Source organism: Equus przewalskii, unplaced genomic scaffold (genome assembly GCF_037783145.1).
Source record: "Equus przewalskii isolate Varuska unplaced genomic scaffold, EquPr2 ChrUn-6, whole genome shotgun sequence".
Lineage (NCBI taxonomy): Eukaryota > Metazoa > Chordata > Mammalia > Perissodactyla > Equidae > Equus > Equus przewalskii.
This window is the reverse complement of record NW_027228754.1, coordinates 2694345-2719983: the sequence shown is the minus strand read 5'-3', so window position 1 is coordinate 2719983 and position 25639 is coordinate 2694345. Positions and strand designations below refer to the sequence as shown.

At 38.5% G+C, this 25639-nt stretch overlaps 3 protein-coding genes across 19 annotated transcripts in view; all 3 read left to right on the top strand.

Annotated features, from left to right (window-relative positions):
* The window catches only part of LOC103553930 (myeloid cell nuclear differentiation antigen-like), a 24419-nt gene extending 4768 nt beyond the window's left edge, over window positions 1-19651 (top strand). For 7 of the 16 annotated variants that reach the window (XM_070608249.1, XM_070608252.1, XM_008524698.2 and 4 more), the window contains 5 exons: window positions 674-784; window positions 6940-7224; window positions 8235-8380; window positions 9117-9284; window positions 11966-12104. In XM_070608249.1, coding sequence (XP_070464350.1) covers window positions 6960-7224; window positions 8235-8380; window positions 9117-9284 — 579 coding nt within the window. In that variant the 5' untranslated portion in view covers window positions 674-784; window positions 6940-6959 and the 3' untranslated portion in view covers window positions 11966-12104. Of the gene's footprint in view, window positions 1-673; window positions 785-6939; window positions 7225-8234; window positions 8381-9116; window positions 9285-11965; window positions 12212-19514 lie in introns of those variants that run through there. The other 9 variants (XM_070608257.1, XM_070608258.1, XM_070608259.1 and 6 more) reach the window with 4 other exon arrangements.
* IFI16 (interferon gamma inducible protein 16) overlaps window positions 1-25639 on the top strand; it is a 70225-nt gene that overhangs the window by 22456 nt on the left and 22130 nt on the right. The window lies entirely within an intron of this gene.
* Window positions 19522-25639, top strand: LOC103553929 (gamma-interferon-inducible protein 16-like). Of its 2 annotated transcripts, XM_008524689.2 has the most exons (4): window positions 19522-19658; window positions 21101-21520; window positions 22940-23128; window positions 24245-25639. In XM_008524689.2, the coding sequence occupies exons 2-4, from the start codon at window positions 21173-21175 to the stop codon at window positions 24320-24322; spliced, it is 615 nt and encodes a 204-aa protein (XP_008522911.1). In that variant the 5' UTR covers window positions 19522-19658; window positions 21101-21172; the 3' UTR covers window positions 24323-25639. The 2 variants fall into 2 exon arrangements, 1 of the variants encoding a protein (XP_008522911.1); XR_011536895.1 differs by lacking the exons at window positions 19522-19658; window positions 21101-21520 and having other exon boundaries at window positions 23077-23215; window positions 24245-24382.

Below are 25639 nucleotides of genomic sequence, written 5' to 3'. Positions count from 1 at the left end.
GAAATTCAGTCATTGAAGTAATGGATCCTAGGCACAATTCATTTACGAATACTCTACGAAGGATTCACATACTGAGAATGATTTTTCCAAATATGCGTATGTGTTATATACTACTGAAAGCACAAGCATCTTCACAGCAGAACTTTTTCCATGCAGGAAGTATGCTCAAGTACTGGTAATGATAGACGTCTCTACTAAGATCTCCTCCTACTGCCACTCTGAACAGGAAAGGAGAGAGAAGTGGCTGGCTGACTCATCTCTCCTCTTTTGAAATTAGAGCCTCATTTAAGGGGAGTTGGTGTCTACTGATTCACTTTTAAGCCTGCTGGATAAGAAAGTTCTAATGTTTTAACTCCTTTCAGCTATAAACAATTTTTAACAAAAAATTTTAAGAGAAAAAGTTAGCTCTAATTTTTCATTGTGACTGAGATGTTTACAGAAAGGAACTGTTCAGTTTCTGTGGCCAAGGAAATCAAAAGCTATGAACACTAATGGGAGGAGTCTCAAAACTATTTTATAAATACTTAACTTCTTTCCTGAAGGATAGCAAAGTTTGAGAAGCCAGCACTAACCAAGTTAAGTGACTCTAGCCAATACCTTTTTTTCTTGTTATGTTTCAAAATACTTCATTTTCCTCTTCTCTTCATGAGATTTTCAACATCCTCCATTTCAGAGTCTGAGATCTTTAGTGACTTCTCTTCTTACTGGTGTGAACAAACAGTGATTCTTGCATTTCTGGTGAAGATCTCAAGATCTACAGACCAGAGTAGAAGTTTCACATTAGGTGAGTCCTATGAGGTTTTCTGAACAGACAGATCCCAGTACTTATTTTCTAACCACAAGATCATAAGAGGAGAATTAGTCTTGGTTCTTCCAGGTGGGGATGTGGGAAGTGAGTGAAGGGCAGTAGGGCTATATTCAGAAAAGTGAAAACCAAAGTAGCTTGATTCTAATCCTTCATCTACCTAGGAAGATACTATGCATCTGTTATTCTACTACAACTGAACCCTGAACAAAGAGAAATGCATTTTGACGATTGCAGATTCATACTACAGCTGTTTACAACATGAGTTAATATTTAGAAGTAGGCTTTGGTTTTCTTTTTTTTTTTTTTAAAGATTGGCACCTAGGCTAACAACTGTTGCCAATCTTCTTCTTTTTTTTTTTTTTAAGGATTGGCACCCGGGCTAACAACTGTTGCCAATCTTTTTTTTTTTTTTTTCTGCTTTATTTCCCAAACCCCCCGATCCCGCCGTACATAGTTGTATATCTTAGTTGCAGATCCTTCCAGTTGTGGGATGCGGGACGCCCCCTCAACGTGGCCCGAAGAGCGGTGTCATGTCTGCGCCCAGGATCCGAACCCTTGGGGGCCGCAGGGGAGCGCGCAAACTTAACCACTCGGCCACGGAGCCGGTCCTGGCTTTGGTTTTCTTGCCTGAGGGTGAACAGAAAACTTGGTGGCTGTGGTGAGAGGTTGGGTAAAAGACAAGATGGTGGTTTGAAAAAAAGTATCATGAAATAGTATTAAATAAAAACATGCATCTGGATATAAAGTTGTATTATATGGTGTTATCACAGTTTTACAAAATGAGAACAAACACATACACGTAGCATAAAATTTCTACGTTTCACACAGTCACTTATACATGGTGTCTTAATATTTTTATAAGGATGCTTAGTTTTTACTCCATTCCACACCATGTGTTAGAGGTAGTATTTCAGCTACTTGGGGAATCTCCCTGCTTTCCTCAAAGTTAGAGATAAACACCAGTGGTGAGAATTTGTAGGAAAAGAGTAACTGGAGTCAAATCTATACTTATCTTTTGGAATGCTTTACTCTTTCTGTAAAGCCTAGTCCACAAACCTTTCACACGTGCTTGAGAGGAATGTAAAGATTAAATGTAGGTTTTGGACTTTTCTCAATATTAGATAAAGTTTTTCATTTAACCTTGTTAGCTGTGACGGTCAGTTTTTCTAAATATTTTCTAAATTTTTTCTATATTTTGTGTGTTTGGTTAAGTGAGAAATCCTAAAATCTTGAACCATAAGGATGAATTTGTCAAATTTTCCATCCAGTTTTCCCAATTTCTAATATAAATATTGGAAGGATATATATGTATATGTATGGATTACACACATATACATATGTACTATATATACACGCATATATATAAACACACATATGTATATACAGTCACGTGTCACTTAACAACAAGGATATGTTCTGAGAAATGCATCGTTAGGTGATTCATCATGGTGCAAACATCATAGAGTGTACTTACCCAAACCTAGGTGGTGTAGCTTACTACACACCTAGGCTCTACGGTACTAACCTCATGGGATAAGCCTCATATATGCAGTATGTTGTTGACCAAAATGTCATTATGCAGCACATGACTGTATGTATAAAGGGAAATAGAGAAATATACTACATAATACACAATATTATTTTTAGTAACATGAAGGAATATAAACTACTAACAAATAATATATATTTATTACTATTAGGAAATACATAATTAGAACTGTTGTATATTCTTGGATCTTAGCCTTTTATCATTGTGTAAATGGAGGGGAGGAAAAATAATTTTCCCTTTCTCCGAGGTTCTTGGCTGAGCCCTTCCTGTAATAAAAAGACAGATTAACAGGAAAAAAAAAAGTATAATTTTGTAGTATGGGAGACCCACAAAGAGATGAGACACAAAGGCAGTCAGGCAATTGAGGCATAAATACCATCCTGAGCTAAGGGAAGGGACATGGGTCTGGGCTTCAAAGGAAAGGAAGGCAATTCACAGGAAGATGGGAAGAGCAGACGTTTGGTAAACAAGTGATTGGCCTGCCGTGCAGATAAGTCTCTCAGATGAAAACGTCTCTGGTAATAGCTTTCTTTATGGTATAGATCCCATTTCTAAATTCTTTTAGGCAGTTAAGGGGGTGGTAAAGAGCTTTCTCTGAGTTGACTGGGTCTTGATTGCCTTCAGTTCCTCACGCCAATGTGGCATATTCGGAGTGGTACATTCTGTTACCCTTCAATAAAGAAACTCCAGTTCTTTGTCTTATGGTCTATTTAAAGCTAACTAATTAGGATAAAAGTTCATCATTAAATTACAGTTTGCATGATAAAATTTTTACAACTTGTTTTTTCAACATTTAAATGAACTTTTGTCAGCAAGATATAGGTAGATTAAAAAATAATGTCACTTAAGGGTTTCACCCTTTATGATATTCTGTTGAATACTATATTTTAGCTGATTTCCTCCATCTCTTTTTCAGTTTGTAGCACTTATTCTATGCTTCCTTCTTCTTTGTTGTCAATATTTTTAAATGTGCATTTCTATTGTCCCTTTAAGGGCAAGTACTTAGCAAACTCATATCCTCTTTCTCTCTACATTTCACACATAGCGTTAATCTACTTCCTGTTTTGTTTCTCTTTGGTTGGGGCTTGATTTATTTTTAAAACATTGACAGACCGAATTTAGTTGTTCACTCACCCTTTTTCATGAAGTATTTCTTGACTTTATGTATTGTTTTCTTATTGAACACTATGTCTAAAGAGTGTTTTGGTGGGTGTCTGTGTTTTGCAAGTCTCCTGATTGTTAATCATGTCAGTTAACATCAGAGAATTGTTTTTTAGGTCCTACATTAAAATGCAATCTTGGCTAGATATAGCATTCTAGTTTCAAAATGATTTTTCCTTTTAGATCAGTTGGCAACACCTTTCTGAAACTCTTGAAGTCACATAGGATTCAGAATTTAGAATTTAAGTGACTTAAGAAAGCCTGTGTAATGCACTCACCATATATGACATATTACATAGATGGCCCAGTAGGGTCTAGGTAGTGACTTCCAAATCAAATGTACTGATACTTCTGCAGCAAAGCATACAGCATTCACACTATAGTGAGATTTAAAGATTATACATGAACTCCTCAGATCAGTTTTTATTTTGCTAATAAATTTTGCTACTAAATTCACACACTCACATGCAAACACACACAACCCTTTTGGTTTCAAAAGGATTTTTTGTTTCAAAAGTGCAGATAGGGTATTGAGGGCAAATAATATTGAAAATTACTCCATTGTCCTTCTAGATGCAGTTTTGCTGTTGAGAATCTAATTCTTCAGCCTTTGTAGTTCAGGAAGCTTTCAGAATTTTTGCTTTGTTGCTGTTGTAATATAGAGACACACCCTTCACTGTCTCTGTATTAGGTCTTGGTGTGAGTTTTCTTTTGCTCTCCTATTTGGCACTCTGTTGGCTTTATCAATTTGAGGACATTCGTGTTATTTGAATTCCAAGAAGTTTATCCCATTATTTCTTCAAGTATGTTTTTTTAAGATTTTATTTTTTTCCTTTTTCCCCTCAAAGCCCCCCAGTACATAGTTGTATTTTCTTTGTTGTGGGTCCTTCTAGTTGTGGCATGTGGGATGCTTCTTCAGCGTGGCTTGATGAGCACTGCCATGTCCGCTCCCAGGATTCAAACCAAGGAAACACTGGGCCGCCTGCAGCGGAGCACGCGAGCTTAACCACTCGGCCACAGGGCCAGCCCTTTCTTCAAGTATTTTTTCCTTTCCGTTCTAGTTTTCTCTCCTTTTGCAACAAATAATACGTGGACATTGATTGGAAATTTAACCAGTACTCTGACATCTCTTACATATTCTTTTATATTTTCTATTTCTGAATTCCAACCTATCTCCTTGTGTGAGAGATAGCAATCTGATTTTACCAACCACTTGTAGGGGAGGAGGAAATATTCATCTACCTTTTAGGTTCTTATGGCTGGTCTAAGAATTAAATTGTCATGAGACAGAATAACAAGAGAAAATCAAACAAGTTTAATAACATGTGCACTGGGAGAAACACAGGAAAACTAAGTAACTCATCAAAATGGCCAAAGCCACCTCCTTAAATATCATCTTCAGCTAAAGACAAAAGAGGATGTTAGGGGTAGTGGTTTGGGACTTCAAAGGAGAGAAAGGCAAGTCACATGGAAATGGAAAAGCAAATGTTTGGTAAACAAATGTTTACCATGCCTTTCAGAGACAATGGGACATGAGAGGACTTTGATCAAATGGACCTTATTGGATTCCTCCCTGTCTACCACACTCATTTGATATTATACTATAATTATCTATGGTGATAGCTCCTTCCTGAAACAAGCTTTCTATATTAAATTCTTTTAGGCAGTTAAGGGGAAGGTCAAAGTTTCTTCCTGAGTCTTGTGTTCTTAAAAGTAATTAAGCCACAGAAACACATTTGAGGTGGCAAATTCTGCTCCCCTACACGCTCGTTTACCTCCTAGGTATATCCATTGCAGCCAAAATATTAAGTTCCAGAACCAGGTCTTCTGAACTCCAAAGCCTAAACTCTTAGGACTCATATTCTGCTTCCTCAGTCAGTGTGTTGGGGGAAGATATTGGGAAGAAAAATGTCATATTGATAAAAAGTCGTTTTTCACAAATAGTGATTCATAATTACCTTTAGTGTTCAGGACACTATGTATAAAAGTATTCAGTGCAAGGCTTTCCCTTTGACTCATATCAGGCTGAATATATCTCCATTATTTGTATAATTTGGCAGAATTTTAAATTAAATTTGATAGGTTTAATGTAGACCATGTATTCACTAATTCTACCTTTCAAGAAAAAAGCTAGGAGGTTCTTTTCAGACAAAGGGCCTGAAAAAGCAAGATGTGCTATATATTTCTGGAGCTTAAATATGAGAAATGGAAAGCAGGAGAAGTAAAAAAAAAGATAAAATACAAATTATTCAAGGTCTCCAAGACAGTCTAGGAGAAAGGAAATTTTCCTAAATAAAATGGGGAACTATTAAAGGAAAAAGATAACTGACTCTTAAAAAAGAACTGATTAGAGACATTAAGACTAAAAGTGGAAAATCAAGCAATTGTTAAAGTAATTCTCACCAATAAATGCCACGATCTTGCACTAGGGAGCAGCAAAAGGACAAGGGTATGGGGACCTCAGACACAGAGAATGTGGTCAAGCACAAAGTTTATTCATTTGGTAAGGCTGCCATAACAAAGTTCCACAGACTGAGTGACTTAAATATCGGAATATCATCTCACCGTTCTGGAGGCTGGAAATCTAATATCAAGGTGTCAGCAGGATTGGTATCTTTTAAAGCCTCTCCCCTTGGCTTGCAGATGACTGCCATCATTCTACCTCTTCACATTGTCCTTCCTCTGTGTGTGTCTGTGTCCTAATCTCCTCTTTTTTATAAAGACACCAGTCATATTGGATTAGAGTCCACCCTAGTGACCTCATTTAACTTAGTTACTTCTTTAAAGATCCTGTCTCTAAATACAGTCAGTCTGAAGTAGCAGGAGTCAGGACTTCTACATGTGGATTTTGAAGGTACACAATTCAGCCAATAACACCAAGGGAGAGAGGATGCTAGTAAGAGCAAATTAGGAAAGAGGCAAATGGACAAGGGTCAATATCCCAGCATGGATCTGTAGGGCTGTGGCTGAAGATTATTCATATAAGGTGAGAAGCTGCAGCTCATTTTGCACATAGTCTACTTTAGTCATAGTGAGTGGGAAGAGTCACGAACCCACAGGCAGACATTCAGGGATAAACTGTAGCCCCAAGAAGGATGGGAGGAGGAAGCAGGGACTCTGATACTGTATGGCCCATACTCTAAATAGTGCAGTAATTGTCTATTTCCAGACCTCCTTCCATGATATCCAACCCTGACAACTCAAATATCATCATTAATAAGGAAGAATTTCTTAGAAGTTCCTGATGCAGTAGTTTTCAACACATTCTACACAGTGACATATCTAGTGATTATAGTCCCTCTTTGGCACACACACCCATGGACAGCTCTTTCATCTGGAGCACTCACTCACATAGACACAACCAGCATTTTAAATTGTCTATATAAGTGTATAACACTACATGTCATTTTTTTTCTTGTAGGCTCATCCATAACTTGAGACATGGTGAATGAATACAAGAAAATTGTTCTGCTGAAAGGATTAGAGCACATCAATGATTATTATTTTAATGTAGTCAAGTCCCTACTGGCCCATGATTTGGGATTGACTACAAAAATGCAAGATGAATATAACAGAATTAAGATTGCTCATCTAATAGAAGAAAAGTTCCAAGGTGCTGCCTGTGTGAACAAACTAATAGAATTGTTAAAAGACATACCAGAATTTAAAGGCCTTTTTAAAAAACCTAGAAAGGAGAAGCAAAAAGGTAATACAGAAGATCCCAAGCATGACTGCCCTGCCCTGACCCTCCCCGATCTTGATTAGAACAAAGTGAGAAGTTAAAAGGAAATAGGGAATCCCCTCTCACTGTCGCTATTCCCATACACTTCCCAACCTTGACTAGAACCCTTCTTGGTCATAGTTGGTGCATCTCTTTCCCTATTTATGACTCAGTAGCCATGATAATGGTAGTACTTCACATGTCAACAAATTGACCACTTAGCACATCTACTTTCTAATGGGGATTTTTCTATGTTGGAAGGCATATTTGGGATGCAGTGGAAAAAACAAAAGCAAGAGGGAGTTGAGGAGATGCTGAGACTCCCAGTACATTAAAAAGATGAGAAAATGACAAAACAAAAATACAAAAATTGTTTTTTATATTTAAAATATTTATATTTAACCAATAAATGAATTTAGTCTATTTAGACTATTTTCTCCATCATTACTCTTCATAGCAAAAAAGATGAGGCAGTACTTAAATGAAATCCTACCCCTCAGAGATGTGAAGAAGTTCTTTCTCTTATAAAGTCACTGGGTTAAGAAAAAATATTTTGTAAATGCAAAAGCAAATAATATTACTTTGTTACGTAACAAATCCAGATCACATTTCCTTTTACTGGTTTCTCCACTTTGGACAGATCTTTTACAGATGGTGACCCACCAGGCAGCATTAAAAAATCTTGAATTTTTAAAAGGAAATGATAGAACAGGTTAGGAAAAGAGTTTGACTGAGGTACATGGGAATCTAGATGACGAAAGGATGTGTTCACTGTGCACGCAACCAGTATGCAAACCACTGAAGAACGTGAGACAGTGTCCCTGCCTGTATTGTTACCATTGGTCCCCTTGCAGACTGGCTGGCCAATGCAGTCAAGGTAGACAAAGCATACCTAGACCTACAAGCAGGAGCTGAGTGGAAATAATAGTGAAACTGCTTCAGCTGTCTTAGACCGGCTGCTCTGGGTTTACATGTCCTCCTTTTTTCTGCATCAGTTGAAAAGAATATTAAATCCATTCCAGCAAAAGGAACAACTCCAGTGAAAAAGAGAAAGCAGGAAGCAGTGGGTCTTGCTACACTTACACCCACCACAAGTGGTACTCTGACATCTGAAGGAGCAGAGGAGACTCCTGTGGCTCGGGTATGCTTGAGAGAGAGATGCAGGCTTGAAGCCCCACAGAAGGAACTCTGCTAAGGCATTTCCACTCATTCTCCCCATTAGGCATTTGGTTCTTCATTAAGTTTCCCATCAAGGTCAGATATACCAAATAAATAATAATTGATCATTTTCGTGAAAGGCAATGAGCTTTAATAGACCAATGTGAATATATATGACATAATTCTAATATCTTCATATCTTCTTTAGGGATGTGTTAACTGGAGAAACAGATGATAAAATGTTCTTTCCATGTCAAAACTCAATTTTTCTAATTCTAAGTTAGCCACATCCTACCACAGAGGTTATTAGACGAGTGATGTGTGTAAACACCTCTTTTTTTTTTCAAAGATTAAGCCCTGGACTAACATCTGTTGCCAATCTTCCTGTTGTTTTTTTTTTTTCCTTCTTCTCCCCAAAGCTCCCCAGTACCTAGTTGTGTATTCTAGTTGTAGGTCCTTCTAGTTCTATATGTGGGACACCACCTCAGCATGGCTTGATGAGTGGTGCTAGGTCCACGCCCAGGATCCAAACTGGCAAAACCCTGGGCTGCCAATGTGGAGCATGCGAACTTCACCACTTAGCCACAGGGTTAGCCTTTCTCTTTTCTCCTACACCTAAAAACACTTTTAGCTATAAGTAAATCAACCACTCAGCAATGAAAATATGCCCTGCTTCATTTGATACAAAAACATTAACAAGAAAATTAAACTATTTTCAGAAAAAGAAAAAGACAGCCAAAGAAAATACTGCAACCAAAAGGATTAAGGTGTTCCAGGAGCATGTTCATCCTTCCTGTCCTGCAGGAGCCAGCACATCTGAAACCACTGGCTGTCCCTTGCTTCCTCAGATCTCATCATCAGCTCCATCCTCCACTTCCATAACTTAGGTACTTTATTCCTGTTTCCCTTTTCCTTCATTTTATTCAACCGAAAAATATAGTAATCAGACCTTGAAATTGAAATTCTGATCTCATCCTCTACTTAAAACTAACTCCCATGATTAATTAGTTGATAAAATATGTAAATTGAGAATTCACTACATTTTAACCTTTTGCTTCCACAAGGGATACTTGATGACCTTGACATTATCTCTGACCACGGTTAGTTACCTCTCTTGTGTTGTTCTGGGAGACAGAGAAAGAGGTGTAGAGTCCAGAACAGTACAGGTGAATGCAGCAGTGTGTTCACTGTCTACTGCTCAAGTCTCTTTCACAATTCTCCCCTTGGCTCACTAATCTGTGAAAGTTTCTTCAATACACCATGCTCCTTTCTTCTTCAGGATTTTCACAAGCCATTTTTCCTCTACCTGGACATCTCCCAACTGACCAAACCTATCTACCCTTTGGATCTCAATATTGCTACCCTATCCTCAGAGAGTCCTCCTTTACACCCCTGCAGCCTATGTGAAATCATCATGAAGTTCTCTTTGGTAGGACCTTATTTCTTCCTTTATACATCACTTAACGACAACTGTACTTAATATGTTTGTCTTCCCCACCTTACTCTGCGTTCCAAAATGACAGCTACTTTGTCAGCTGTGTGGAACTCCTGTAACCCAGAGCCTAGTTCTGTACCTGCCTCACAGAAGACTCTCAATAAATACATTTACTCAACGGAAAAGTGGACACTGAGTACTAAGATATGAATCAGCTTAGCAAGTGAAAGACAAATGACGGCCATCTAATCCAGTCAAGGAAGTGATACCTATTGTGAATCTTAAAAGGTATAAAAACAAACAGAAGAAGTAGTGGAATAGGGAGGGGAGTTGAGAAGTTTGGGAAAATCTAGACAGAAGGAAGAATATACACCAAGAGTTGCAGATGAAAGGAAGCAGGCTGCACCTTATAATCAGAACTTTCTTATAATACTTACTAAGTTGTACTCTTCTCAAAATTGGACTGGCTAGGCTTTTGCTATGTCCCTCATTCATTGCAGACAGTCTAATAAACGGTTGAAACCACAGCGAGTTTTATTCCAAAAATGAGGGGTTTATATTTCCTTGATAGACAATAAAGAAGATTAAACCATGATGGGACACAAGTGGTGAAATCACAACATCAGCAGTAATTTGGTCATACTTTGTTATTTTTTTCTTATACAAAAATTTTTCTTAATACAAGATTATTTCAGAAAACAAAATGGGAAATGCAGACAACCAGCCAGTCAAACTAAAAATAATTAAATTTGAGTTCCCTGAAATTCCAAATTCCAGATTATACCACATTCTTCTCTCTATTCTTTCACATTTTCTCCTATGTAAGTATATACATAACTTTCTGATAATGGTATCATATAATGATTAATATGTTGTAACCCATTTTTTATTTTGCGTATTATGACCCTTCTTTCAAGCCCATAGAGATAAAAATAATTATTTAATGAGTAAAAAATCTAGTATATCAATTGGATTGATATACTAAAGTTTATTTTAAAAAATAGTTCTGTATATTGACTTTCCAATATCCCCTATCACAAATGTATTTGCAATGAACATATTTGTACTTGTCTCTAATTGTCCTATCATATCTCTCTGAGTAGTTGTATAATTTCTTTCATGAGGGCCTGTATTTGTGTGGTTCCTTGTCAGGGTTCATATCACTGTTACTACTGTTATTCTCATGTATGAGTCTTTTGTTACTGATTAACTTCATTGAGGAAAGGACTTTCTGATATCAGGCTGAATTAGTCACTTTGATGAAAAGTAAGATCCAGGTAAAGTTCAATCACCCACAGATGATCACTGTGTAATATCTTGTGTCAGACTACTCCAGGGTCTGCTGGTTTGTGGATGAGGCTAGTATGGCTCCACCAAATGGTTCCTCTGAAGCCCGTGGCCCACTCATGCCTCTAGCTCTTCTTTTCATTGATTAGGCAGCCTCCACTTCATTTACAGTGTTCTGCTGCAATTCAAGGAAACCAGGACACTACAGAGAAAGAATATTAAAGATAAACCACTCTGATCTCTGGTTTTCTATTAGCATGCAAAGCATAACAGCAACACAAGAGCAATGGATGCTGAAAACATTGTCATGAAGTAAATTTAAGAAAATTTTAGAATAAAATAATAATGAATTTCTAGTCTTTCTCTTATCAAATTAAAGGACCAGCGAGTGTAAACATAGAGAAAGTAAAGTTGACTAGCACTGATATGGAAAATAGAGCCTACCACAAAGTACAGGATATCAAGAGTTTTCAATTATCACAGTGCAGACAGAGCCATTTTGAGGGTACAGCTCAAAATGCCTCTATCTAAGATACAATACTGCCACAACAGGTGAGAAAACACAGAGGTGGAGCCGCTAAAAATCCCCTAATCTAAATAGGTTCAGGCTAGAGACACTCTGGTGAATGCCATTTCCACTACCACAGCACTTCTCAATGTCAAGGCTCTAGGAGACAGCATTTTCCCTTGACTTTAATCACAGAGCATGAGACATCTTAAGGGATCTCCTGTATTCCAGACCTACTCTTCCTTACCTCCATCATGGACTAGTAATTTCCCCTTGGTAGTCAGGATCAATCATCCCATCCAACAATGTAACTCCCTTCTTTGCCTTTTTATTCAAAGGCACGGACAGCCCAAAGTGGCCAGGTGGCTGCCTTAACTTCCAGTTCAATGGAATCATTGTTGTGTCTCCTGGTGAAAGCATTCCTCCTTGTGGAATTAAGACCTCTATGCCAGCAGAGCATCAGTTCATGGGGACAGAAAGCAAAAATTTTGCTAGCAGATCACTAACAGTAATAGTAAATGATACTCCCATTTCCACTCCTTGATTCCTGGACCTGTGATCCTGGCTTCTAAAGAACCTGTAAAGTAAGTTCGTTGATCAGAAGCAATGCTGTTTGGAATACATGATGGTGGTTAAGACATTCTGTAAATCCATAGTTGGTAGTCTAGGCAGAAGCACTGCATGCAGAGAATGCGAATTCATATCCAGAATAAGTGGCTCTTATGGTAAGAACATAATGCTGCCCCTTCCATGATAAAAGTGGCCCAATGTAATCAACCTGCCATCAGGTAGCTGATTGATCACCTTGGGGAATGGTGCCAATACTGAAATCACTCAGTGTTGGTCTCTGCTTCTTGCAGTTTGGGCTGTCAGCAGTGGCCCTACCAAGTCACCTTTAGTGGAAGTCCATGTTGCTGAGCCTATGCATAACCTCCCTCCCTGCCACCATCACCACCTTGTTCCTGAGCCCATTGGGCAATGGCAGAGGTGACTGGGGAAAGAGGCTGGCTGATATCTGCAGAACAGGTCATCCTATCCACTTGATTATGCAAATCCTCCTATGCTAGGGTCATCCTTTGGTAATCATTCACATGGGACACAAGCATTTTTTCCCCCATTTAGAGAGATCTATCCACATACCTCTTCCCCAGATGTCTTTGTCACCAATTTTTCAATCATATTCCTTCCAAGTCCCTGGTAATCAACCAAACCGTTGGTCACAGTCCATGAATCTCTATATAATAATGTTTGACTCACTTCTCCTTCCAAGAAAAGTAAGCAACCAGGTGAACTGCTCAAAGTTCTGCCTACAAGGAGGATTTCCCCTCACCACCATCCTTCAGGGATGTCCCAGAGAGGGCTTGTAGTGCTACAGTGATCCACTTCTAGGTGGTTACTGAATATCATGCAGAACCATCTGTAAACCTGGTCTGAGTTTTCCCTTCTTCTGTCAACCGACCATAAGGAACTTCCCATGAGACCACAGGTGCAGGCAGGGTGAGAGAAGGTAGCGTAGCAGGAGAGGAGACCATGGACATTTAGGCCATTTAATCAGGTAACTTACTTGTATATTCAGGGCTTATTGGAACTTGGGTCTAGTTATAAGTCTAGAAGCAAAGAAGGATGGTGGGGTGAGTCCTAAGGAGAATCAGTACTGTCTTGCAAGGCAACTTTTTTCCAGCAAAGCAGGACTAACTTCCTCAGATGGGGAGGAGTGGCTGTTTTTACTGATAAAGAAGACTCATCAGAATTTAGGGGCTTAGTGTCTCCAGCTTCATCAGGATCTTCCCATATGTCCCCATTCCAATTCTCAGAATCTCATTCTTTACCAATCAATAGCCTCACTAGATATCCTGTAAGGTTGGGAATTCAATTTGCATTGCAATTCAGTCACTCACTGGACGAGATTCTACATTTGCTTATCCGCAGTCTCAGCTCTGCAGCTACAGGAGGTAAGGGTCTATTTCAAGACAGACATAGAAGCTTTCAGGTCATTTATGCAGCACTTGAGCTGGGAATTTAAATTCTTGAGCTCATCATTTTCTTTCCCTACTTTTTCAGGTGAAATCAGGAGCAAGAAGCCAGTCTCACTATACTTGTTAGTTTGACAAAAATGTTCAAAGGTATCATATAAACGATCATCCAGAAATTTGTCTCAGAAGTATTTGATCATGAGTATTCAATGATGATATTTTTCATATTTCTGTTGCCACATCATGCCATGGAATATTCACACTCTTTACTATTGGAAATAGAATTATTAACGCCTTTAAATCAAACCAAATTGAAGAACCAATTTCAGAAACCTCATCTAAAAATAATTCAGAAATCTCATCCTTAGGTATCTGTTCCTCTAGAGTCATTTTGTAGAAAAAAAAAAAAAAAGGTCTGCTTTCCTTCAAACAATGGAAGACACAATCACACAAGCTTGTGACTACAGAAGAATGGAATTCCTCCCAGGAGCAGAGCCAGCCTCCACTAAATGCAGCAATCAATGCATTTTCAATTCAGTCACCATCAACAAACCCCTTTTAGTAGTTCCTTCAACAAAGTACCATGCTTCTGTCCCTATTCCTTCAGCTCCCTAAAATCTAATTATAGGTGCGATTGAATCTTGAAAGAGCTTCTCATCTAATCTCTGACTAAATACAATTTCTTTGGCACATCTCTCATTAATTTATCAAGTACATAATTGGAAATACCACCAGATTCTGTCTTTTGCTATTTCCAAGGTATGCATTCATTAAATTATTCCTGATCTGAAGAGAATTCTTGACTTTTATTGGTCCAAGTACAGAGAGAGAGTGCGGGAAAATAGCCAGACTAGTAGAGAGGGCTACAAACAGGCTATATCTGTTCATCCCTTATATTCCAGTTTCCAGTCACACCTTTGACTTTTCCTCACTAACCATACTTCACCATTTATTGTCAACATTCCATGCTCCTTCCAATATCATGTGTTTTAACATATGCTACTTTCCTTTTGTTTGAAAAACAAGTCTCCTGTCTCTATTGCTCCAATCTTTTCTGATGCTAACCTAATCCTGTCTTTAGGCAAATGCTCCTCCTAGAATAGATAAAATCCTCCTATTGTTTCCTTTCACCAGTCCCTGTATTTTCCTTTACAGAATTTATCACTATAATAAATCTATGTTTTTCTTTCCTACTAGAAATAAATTCAGATTATAGGCACCCTGCTCAAGGGGAACAGAAGACAGGTTGGAATAATGAGTTCATATCTGTGTGCATTAAATTCTGTCCTAGCCTGCCTTCTACTTGGCCTTGATATCACCAGTGCAGTTAGCTCCACCCAGGGCACAGAAGCCTATATCTGCAGTGAATGAGCAAGCAACTTGAAAGAAAGGCAAGAGGATCATTAGGTCACTATTCTCTAATCTAGTTTCTCACCCAAGCCCCAAGCCCCAAGCCACAAGCCACAAGCCACACTCTGACCCAAAATGCAGCCTCTGCCACCACCCCATACATACCAGTTGAACATAGGCTTCCCATATACTCAATGTTTTAGTTTTTATTGTTGATTTTGTTGTTAGTTCCAAGAGTCCATATTTCTTTAGGTAGTTTTAAAGGTTGTATTTGTGGGATAGAGCAAGCATCCGATATCTTTTTGCCATCTTCTCACAAGTGGCCATTGATGGAGCCCATGTCTAGTCATTACCAGTTCAGATGGCACTTCACTGATTTTTGTGAGTATCTTAGGACAACTCAACTTTTCTTATGCATACTGGCTTGGAAGGGTCTATGTGACCCTTGCTAAGATCCCACTGCCTAAATGGGTGACACAGCCGTTTCTTCATCCACAGTAATATTTCTGTTTTACCTGTACCTGTTGAGCACAGGAATCCTAAGAAGAATCATATGCTTCCATGGCCACCTACATGTAAACACACCATATCATCATTTCTTCTTTGATGTCCATCCACCTTCATAAGAGCCCTGCAAAATGATTCTAGCATACTCTTTGTATGATCTACCAGACGAATAGGATATTCTTGCTCTTATTCTTCATGAGTTCTGCCAAACATTTTGTCTATGATATGGACGCTTTAAGCTTTTGGATTCAAAGCCAGAAGGAGACCATTAAAATCTTTTGTTTCTTCTGTCATGTCACCCTTCAAACACAAAGTGTAGAAGTGCATGAATAAACACAGAATGAACAATGGTAGTCTAGAAAGAATTACAGTGATGGGAAAAAAAATCAGTGGCCATTTAAAAATATTATCCAACCAAACATTAGCTTTTAGATATCTAAATTCTACTGTTGTGATGGAAGCATTATTTAATTGACTTTTAAAGGATGATAGTCAAGATGCTTCTGTCAGTGGGATTACATTACTACATGTGGAAGACCTAAGTAGAGAAGCTTCTTTTATAAGCTGCTTCCCATAACTCCTCAGTCTGGGGCTTCCAACAACAGGGTCATCATAAAGCACAAAACATCTGTATGTAGGAGAAGACACACAAACTCAGACTGTGGAATAACATTGACAATAATGTACATTTATTGAGCATTTGCTGGGGGGAAGGACTCTAAAACTTGTGTTCTTCATGTAAATTATCTCATTTCCTCTTTATTACATCTCCCCATGAGCACGCTATTGTTACTGCCATTTCACAGATGAGAATAATGAAGCTCATAAAATTTGAAAGTCTTCCTCAAGACAACAAATCTAGTGAATGTTAGAGCCAGGGTTCAAATCCAGCTTTGGTAAACTCTAAGACGTGAGCATTTAATGGGCATATAATGCTTCCAGCATCAGAGTACGCTTGTTACAATGACTATGATTCATTTTGAGGAATTTAACAATACAGTGATCCTTTTTTGTTTGTCTGTTTTCATTAGCTCAGCTTTTGTAAGTCTTCTAACGAGGAATGAGGTGCTTAGTGTGGTAAAAAGATATTTTAATCACTCCCTAGGCAGGAACTTCAAGGCGCTCTCTTCTCTACCTCTCTATCAACAGGTGACAGTATACAAATTAGATTACTGAATGCTAGAAATGGTAAACTCAGTGGCAAATTAACATCAAAATATGAACGTTAAGAAAGAGTTTTTATTAGTGATATTGAAGGTAGTCAAGACATATGATTTTCCTTACACATGGTATAAAAATTAAGGTATTCATAATGCTTAGGTGTGTTGGGGCCCAGGGCAGGCCACTCCAAAATATCCCAATATCCAAATATCCAAAATATCCCACAATAGCATATTGACCATTTTGAATTAAAATTCCTTGAGAAGTAATAAGGGCATTCTGACCCTCCTGTCTCTGTTCCCCTTGAAAGCAGGAAATCAATCTCCCCTGTGAAACAGGCTCTGCCTGCATCCAGATCACCAGGGAGAGGGGATTCCGGGCTGAGAAGCCTGTGTAAACAAACCTTGCAAATGTACTACCTCAAGCCTAAACTCTGCCCAAATTCCTCACTAATTACATACCCCCAACCTAAGTTTCTTTGTCCTGTCAATTCTTCACAAATTTCTTAGGTTTTTTGTGTAAAAGAACATACATACACTGCCTGCTTTGTTCACTCTCAAACATTGTTTCTCTATGATCTCCAATACATACGTATTCAGCTGGGCTTTTCTCCTATTGATCTGGTTTTGTTTTAATTTTATTATTAGTCCAACGATAAGAACTCAAGAAGGGAAGAAAGGGAATTTTCCCTCGCCCCGACAGGTGAAATTTTGAATTGTTCTCAAACATTGCTGAAGGATTTTGGCTCTCTGATGTACACTACAAGGAGAGCAGAATCCTGCCTCTGGAACTGTGGCTTTAGGAGAATACATCTGACAAGGAGATGATCAGAGCACCCCAAAAAGTGAAGAGCTGTATTTCCTGAAGGCTGAAGAGCAGAGGATAGAACCTAATTTGAGTATTTGGCTGATGTGAAAGGCTTAGTTAATAAACGTCTGGAAGTATAGAAGTTTATGTTCTAACACTTATTTCTTTACTAAAGAATAGCCCCAGGAGCTGTGTTTGACCCTTTGGCTCAGGCTGGATTTCAGCTTAGGTAGAATCAGGATGCCATCAGAGAACAATGAAATTTCAAGCATCCAAGCTTTTAACATCTTAGTAAAGTGTTTAATACTGGTTGGGTTGCGAGCAGTAGAGATGATGAGGGCATCTCAACATATGCTATTATTCCCGGGAAAATCAGTAGAATAAAGATGCTGTTTTTAAAAGTAAGAATGAAATGAAAATATATTGTTTCACCTGATTTTGAAAACAATTAACCAGAAAAAAAGAATAAACATCAATCTTTTCTTCAGAAAAGGAATGATACAACTACCAAAACTGATGACACCATGAGAATGCAGTTATCCCACGAACACAGTCAGCTTTCAGAACCTTTGGGGACCAGCACGTACCCAACTGAGTGTTGTCCCCAGACTCCTCAGATGCCTCCACCAATCCCATCTAGCATTTCCTTAACAAAAGTACGAGGTTCCTATTTCCAATGTTTCCCTCCCTATGATGTAATAACAGGGATCAACAGAACCTTGAAAGAGCTATTCACTAATTCCCAACTACATGCAATTCGATATTTATTTAAATAACTCATTTATTTATCAAGTGTATATTTTGAGATGCAAATTCCAACTCTTCTTATGCCATCGTCTGCATTAGGATATTCTATGACCTAGTGGGCAGCTAATCATCCCTATTCTGTACTGCATATTAGTAATTTGCTTGTTTAATTTGATTTTTGTGTTTCCCTCAATAGGTAGTGAAAGACACAGCTTACAGTGGAACAGGTGGAGAAATACAGAGCCAACCAAAACACTATCACCAATTCTTTCTCTTTTGTTTTTTATTGTGTAAATAATAACATTTTAGAAAATTCAGGAAATGTAGGTGCGTAGACAAAAAATAATTAAATTTTAACTATTTGAAATCTATCCTCTATCAAATGCCACATTTCAGTAAAGTCTTTCTGATTTTACCGTTTTGTTATATGTATACAAAGAATATCGTTTTTTCCAGATTGGATCACATTACACATTTTTTTCTATAACCCAGAGTTTTATTTTCACTTACTAGATTTTGAAGTGCTATTTCACTCAACCAATACACATTTAAATTATCATTTTAATATATAAGAACAATTGCATGGGTGTTTAATACCCCTATAGGTAAATAATCCTGCATTATTTGACTTTAGGTTATTTCCAGTATTCCCGATACCCACACTGAACATGATAAGAACATGAGTCCATCAGGTCTTCTTTCATGACCCTCAGAGTAATACATAATTTCCTCCTTACGTCCTGTGCACTTCTTATGAGGGTGCTGCTATCGCTCCTATTAAGAAATTTCTTGTTACTGACTAACATGCACTGGGAATGAGCTTCCTGATGTTAGGGTGACTTGACTACATTGATGAGGAGTCAATCAGAATTAAGCCTCATGACCCAATGAACTGTAATTTTCCAGGTGAGATCACAAGGAGCACTGCCAGTCTGTGGAGGCAGCCAGTCTGTCTCCATGTACTGGTCTCTAGGAATCCCACGGCCCACCGTTGCCCAAGTAGTTCCTCTTACAGATGAGTAGTCCCCCCTCCAATTCAAAGTGCTCTCCTAAAATTCAGAAATGGTGCCGATCACTGAGTACACAGGAGGTTAGAGGAAAATCCCCTGGCCCCTGGCTTCTCCACTGGCATGCTTCTCCTAAGGGATCACATTCTTGTAAGGGGCTTCTCCTAAGCCTCTATCCAGAACACCTGCCATTATTCCAACAGGAGAAGGTGGAGAAGGAAAAATAATTTCCCCTCTACCCTCTGAGTTCTTGACTGAGACCCCTGTAATAAAAGACAGATTAACAAGGGAAAAACGAGCAGAAGTTTATTAACATGTATACCATGTATACATAGGAAATACCCTGGATAAATGAGTAACTCCCTGAAGTAGCCTAAGCCATCAGCTCAAACATCATCTCCAGCTAAAGTCAAAAAAAAGGAAAGGTGGGAGGAGGCCAGTTATGAAGAGGTTTCCAGTGAAAAGCAAGATAAACAAAGGTAATGTTTGTTGTGCCAATTTCACCCAGTTCCTCTTCCATTGATAAGATTCTCTTGCCATTTATTTAGAGCTATCCTTCTCCTCCTGGTACTCAGGGAGGGAGACACCCTTACAAATGGAGATTGCCTTTATGAGTAAATTTCACTTACAAGGGACAAATTCAGTGCTGTTTTTAGAGCTTCTCTTGTGTCTGCTGCTTTTCAAAATAATCCTATGCTGAGGAAGCATATTTTGGTGTAGCTGATTCTGCTACTCTTCAAAAGCATCCATCCAGGACATCTCTAAATAAGAGAAGTTCCTGGGATCCTTGCAGTGACTTTCTTCCTAACCCCTTTCAACACAGTACTGCTTTCTTGGAAAAGGGCTTTGTGATTTGGGTCATTAAATTGCCACATCTTCCAGGATTAGTTCCAGATGAAATCAATTGTTCCTCACTGGAGCCATTCCCCACTCTCAGTGATATTAAAGGTGACTTATTTTCTTCCATATTTATATCTTACTTTGCTCACTAAAATGAGTTGATGGGATAAATTAATATTATTTTTTCATCTTTACCTCTATTAGAAATCACTACACAATAGCATCACTATTGCCCACTGCCCCTACACTGTACATAGCTCTCCCTAGGAGAAATACTTTTTCTCTTGAGTTAATCCTTCTTAAAGAAAAATATACTTTTTTCAAAACTCATAAAACAGTGAAAAGAAGAAATAATATTGCTGTTTAAATCTTCTCCATTTTTTCCGTTGGCTAAATAATACCATGTCAGCCATATTTGTCTAGTTTTTTTCCAAGTTCACCTGATTATGGTGTTGATAGCGGCTCAACAAAAGGTTGACATAAGGGAAGCCATATTGTAGAAAAGAGACCATATTATAACATTGAATGACCTCTGCCTAGCTAACCCAGCTGGATAAGCACCCACCAGGAGATTTTATGACCCTGCAGATTTTATGACCCTTGCTTGTGCATATACCTCCCAGCTGCAATAAGACAATAACTTCCTTCTTTTGAATTCTTTGGGAATGTTATGACCTCTGAACAGAGAGTCTATGCTGATAGCCATCATAAATGAAAACTGAAAGATCTGGTGTGGCAACTCCCAGTCTGTAACACCAGAAGGTCAACATTCCTAACCTCCTCCCCTATAACCCCCTGGCCTATATAACAGCTTCAAGATTCTGTGCCCCCCTGAAGATGGCTCTTTTGGACATTAGTTTGCCATCTTCCCTCTTGCTAGCAAACTGTAATAAAATGCCCTTTCTCTGCTACCATCTTGCCTCTTCATGATTGGCTTTTGTCTGGCAGCAAGTGGATTGTGCCCTTTGTACGGTAACAGTGTTGGTTGAGGGTCAACATCTAGCCTGAGAAGGTTCTCACTAGAGGGCAACTGTAATTCTTTTCTAAATTGTGCCTGGTTTTGGTGTGTACTTCAATGTAGAAACCAAGATTGAAGGCTGTACCTAAAGAAGCTTCCAGGGAAGAAGGTTTCCAGAGGGGCCCCAAAGAAGTGATGGTACTGAAAGCAACAGAGCCATTTGCATATGCTGTCAGCAAAGGGGAGAGAAAGATGTTTCATGCCACAGTAGCTACTGAGAGCCAATTCTTCCAAGGGAAGGTTTTTGATATCAGCCTAAAGGAGAAGTTCATTCCAAAGAAAGTCATTGCCATATCGGATTATGTTGGATGCAATGGGTACCTGGAGGTGTACAATGCCTTATCTGTGTCTGATGTTAATGCTGACCAAAAGATGGAGGTCTCAAAAAGTCTGATTGCAAATGCAAATGCAACTCCTAAAATCAGTCATCTGTACTTGCAAGCTCCAGGAACATTTGTGAATGGGATGTATGAGGTGCATAAGGTAAGCCCACACCATTGTTTTGTAATATTTCGCCTGCAACCTCATAATTTAAAAGTCTTAACTGACTATTTGGTGTTTGGTTAAAGTCCTAAACACAGGACCTCAAAGCCCCACTGCCCACTTCAGGATATGGGTGAGAAAATCTCTGAACATTCCTCTTCCCAAGGTAACAATATGCAAGTTCTGTGGCAAGAGATTCCCCAGAAGCCTTGGCATTTTATCAGCTATAATGACCCATTGACAGCCACCCAGGTCCAGGACAGTGCAGAGTTTATATCAATATATGTATGCTTATGATTTGGTTTCTTTGAGTTCTGCCTCATCTATTTCAGCTACAGCTTAAATCTGATTGTGAATAAAGAATTACCCTCTCAAGCTTGTATTTCAGTTGTGACAACCAGACTAAGAAATGAATAGAGTACTCTGTCCTAGAACATAACTCTTTCCAACAGATAGCTAAGATTCTGAGCATCTGAAGTCTAAAGTGCTCTTATCTCTTCATATTATTCATCAAAAACTTGTTGAGCAACTGATGACTTTGGCATTAACTAAGCGAAATATGATGTTGAAAAGAATATAGAAATCATGTAGTTTAACACCAATGTATAAATACGGACAAAAAATGCAGAATTTTGGTGAATTCTTAGAGTAGATATTTCAGTCCAAAACATCATAGAAATACTAAGCTTTGCTGACCTAACTTTTTTTTTTTTGAGGAAGATTAGCTCTGAGCTAACATCCATGCCCATCTTCCTCTACTTTATATGTGTGACACCTGCCACAGTGTGGCTTGATAAGCAGTGTGTAGGTCCGCACCTGGGATCCAAACCAGCAAATCACAGGCTGCTGAAGTGGAACACGTGAACTTAGCCACTGTGCCACGAGGCTGGCCCCCTAAATATTTATATGAAGTATTGTTTCATACTCCATTATATGAGTCTTCTAGGGTAGCTCTTTACTTTTACCCCTGTTGTTTTCTGCACACTCTGTTTAAATGACTATGCACATATACGTTTTTCTAGAATTAAAGAGGAAAGTGAGATAGAAACAAGAACAACGGGACTGGCTGATCTAGATTCAAGATTTGGGCAGATTGGAAAAGAGTGAGTAAGTGTATATCCAAGTTCCTTAAGAAATGTCAGCTATTCTGAAATGGAAGTAGGAAATGAGGAAAGTAATCAATTCTTTCAGAAGAACCCAGTAGACAAAGACCTACAGGAAAGAAAGCTAGACAGAAGATTCAAAAGGGAGAATTCTCTGAATAAGATATGTTAAACTATTTGGTACCTGTAATTCTGGACCTACAGCTCATAAATTAACCTGTCACAGATAAAAATTTCACTAACACTCCATATTTCTCATAGATGTGGATATTACCGATTCAGTTCTCAGAGGATGAATGTTGTCTTTCTTTTGCAGAAAACGGTTAGGAATCAATTCATTTATTATGAAATAAAAGATAATACAGGGAAGATAGAAGTTAGGATGTATGGACGACTGACCCAAATCAACTGTGAAGAAGGCAATAAACTTAAACTAATCTGCTTTGAATTGGCATTAAGTGAGAATAAGTGGCAGCTGAGATCTGTAATTCACAGTTTCATCAAGGTGGGAACTTCTGGGGGAACATCATCCTTCTAAACTAGAAGACTTTGTGAAAGCTAGACTGCTGCTATTGCAGAAAGAGTCAAACAGGTGGGAAAAGAACTAATCCTTCTACTTAAGTGTGTGTAAACATTCTTTCCATCAGTATTTCTTTTCTTAAAGAATACTTTTAATCATATTGAACAGAGGAACCAGATATGCACTCAAAGGATGTGATACTTATGATAAATATGCAGAATTGGTTCCATTTATCAAAGCAGGGAGATTATTTAGCAAATTTGGGCTTTATTAAGGCAGATTTGTTTTAAATCCTGCCTCTGTGATTTGCTAGTTGACTAATGAACTTAAACACTAGCAACCTCAGGCTCATCATCTATAAAATGGAGGAAATATCTTCTATCTCAGAGGATACTTAACAGAGCTTATACGAGATTAAGTGATCAAGGATGCCCCTGAGAATCTCAGAACACAAAGTCACCTGCCTTTTGTGAGCTACACATTCTGGTCAACAACAAGCAGAGGTGGTTGATTCTACATGACAAAGTTCATACTCCTTGTCAGACTCATGCACACATGCATGTGGAATTCTTGGAACACTAACAAAGGTTAATAATGAAATGCAAACAGATCAAATACAAAGGTTGATGTTTCTAGACACACATGAATGCGCATGCTCTTGGGTCTTTCCAGTTGTCAGGACCATCAATCAAACATTCCAAATCTTCCCTCACTGCATTGCACCAGGATACCTTTTGCATCCTCCTCCCACCTTTCTTCCCTTCCTTCCCTGTCTTCCCAGGAAGAACATTCCCTTGAGCTCTTAGCATGAGCACCTGCTCCTTCCTCTCTCCTGTTGTTCCCCACACCTCCTGCCTGTCCACAAGTACTCATGCTGGGCATGAGTGAATATCGCATTTCAGGGTCCCAATCAAGAGGAGGGGGTGGTGACTCAATAAACAGGACACCTTTAAAGAAGATAGGTGAAAGTGAGAGAAGAACCTTTTAGAATGGAAGAGAGAAAAGGATACAGCCCATGGAAAGGAGACAGTGTGAGTGAAGGGAGAAATGCATGATGAGCTGCATCTCTACTGATCTATCTTTATCTCTTTCTCCTTCAAGGTCATCAAGGCCAGGAAAAGCAAGATACCACCACTTAGTCCTGATTCATATATGAAAACCTCACTAGAGTACCTCTAAAAATCTGGATTCCATTAATAACGATGTTTATGGAGATAAGATCTAAACACAGAAAAAATAATACATATGGCTGAAATACAGCAATATATATACTTGCTATTAATTCTTGGAAATAGGATGTTATAGGTGCTTTTCACTTTTAATATTTTTCTGTACCATCTCAATGCCATATTTTACATCTGTAACTTTTCTAACTTGGAAAAAAAATTATAAACATCATGGTTATTTCTAAAGGAGTGTTTCCTCAAACGTCTAATTCATAGGTGAATTGATTAAAAGTAAATGGTCTGTGGCCTACTCGTCAAGGTGGGGCACACATGCTCCAAGCAATATTTGGATTTATACTTTGGGTGTGATCTTTACAGGATAAGGCTCTGATCAAGAATGGACAGGTTGAACAGATTAAGCTCCGCTCAAAGAAACCCAGTAAGTTGGCAGACGAGCTGAAATCTAGTCTGTGCTTCAATTGCCAAGCCCTCTGTCCTAGGAGGGGTTGCTTTAGCCCAGAACAGTGAACATCTTTTCAGAAGTGGTCTCCTGGAGGAGGCATAATTGGATATTTTGTCTGCCAAATGAGGCAGCTTCTGGTGATTTGCATGAAGACACTACTATATATTGGAAGCAATTCTAGCTCGTTTTGTTGTGAAATAACCAGTTCCATTCCTTACTCAAGTACCAACAGCTCAGTGGCTCTCCAACCGCATTTCCTGGTTCTCATATTTCATGTGTGTGGATTCCATCGGGAAGTTGCCTGGGGCAAAGACCCGCATTAGGCAAAGACTGAAGAATCAGTAATTCACTTTTGAGTACAATGGCAGAGAGTAGATATCTAAAACTGAAATTTATATGTTTAATAATCACATATTTGATACCTGCCATTTTACATTTATTTTGTGTCACTTAATCTTCATACCAGCTCCAGAGGGTTGCTATTGCTTTCATTTTTATTTTCCTTGAGAAAAACAAGTAACAGAGAAGTAAAATCAGTTTCCTAATGATACTTAGATTGTAAATCATAGTTCTTGATTTAGAATCCAGCCTTCTGTTTTGGATTGAGATAAATGTGTTAGAAGGAGGGGAATGTGGATGGGGCCAAAGTTGTGAAGTATAGAATGGGAAATTTCCCACCACAAAGGTCCAAAACTATTTGTGCACAATTAATCTAAGGAAAACTAGCATTAAATTTCTGCCTTTATGGCTGGGGCCAAAGATCCAAGGAATAACGAGTTGTTTTCCCTTACACTGCCTCCTTTCTCAGTGTGTGTCTTTTATTATGGTAGGTTAGATGCCAAGAATAAAACTTGAAAGTTTTTTTTC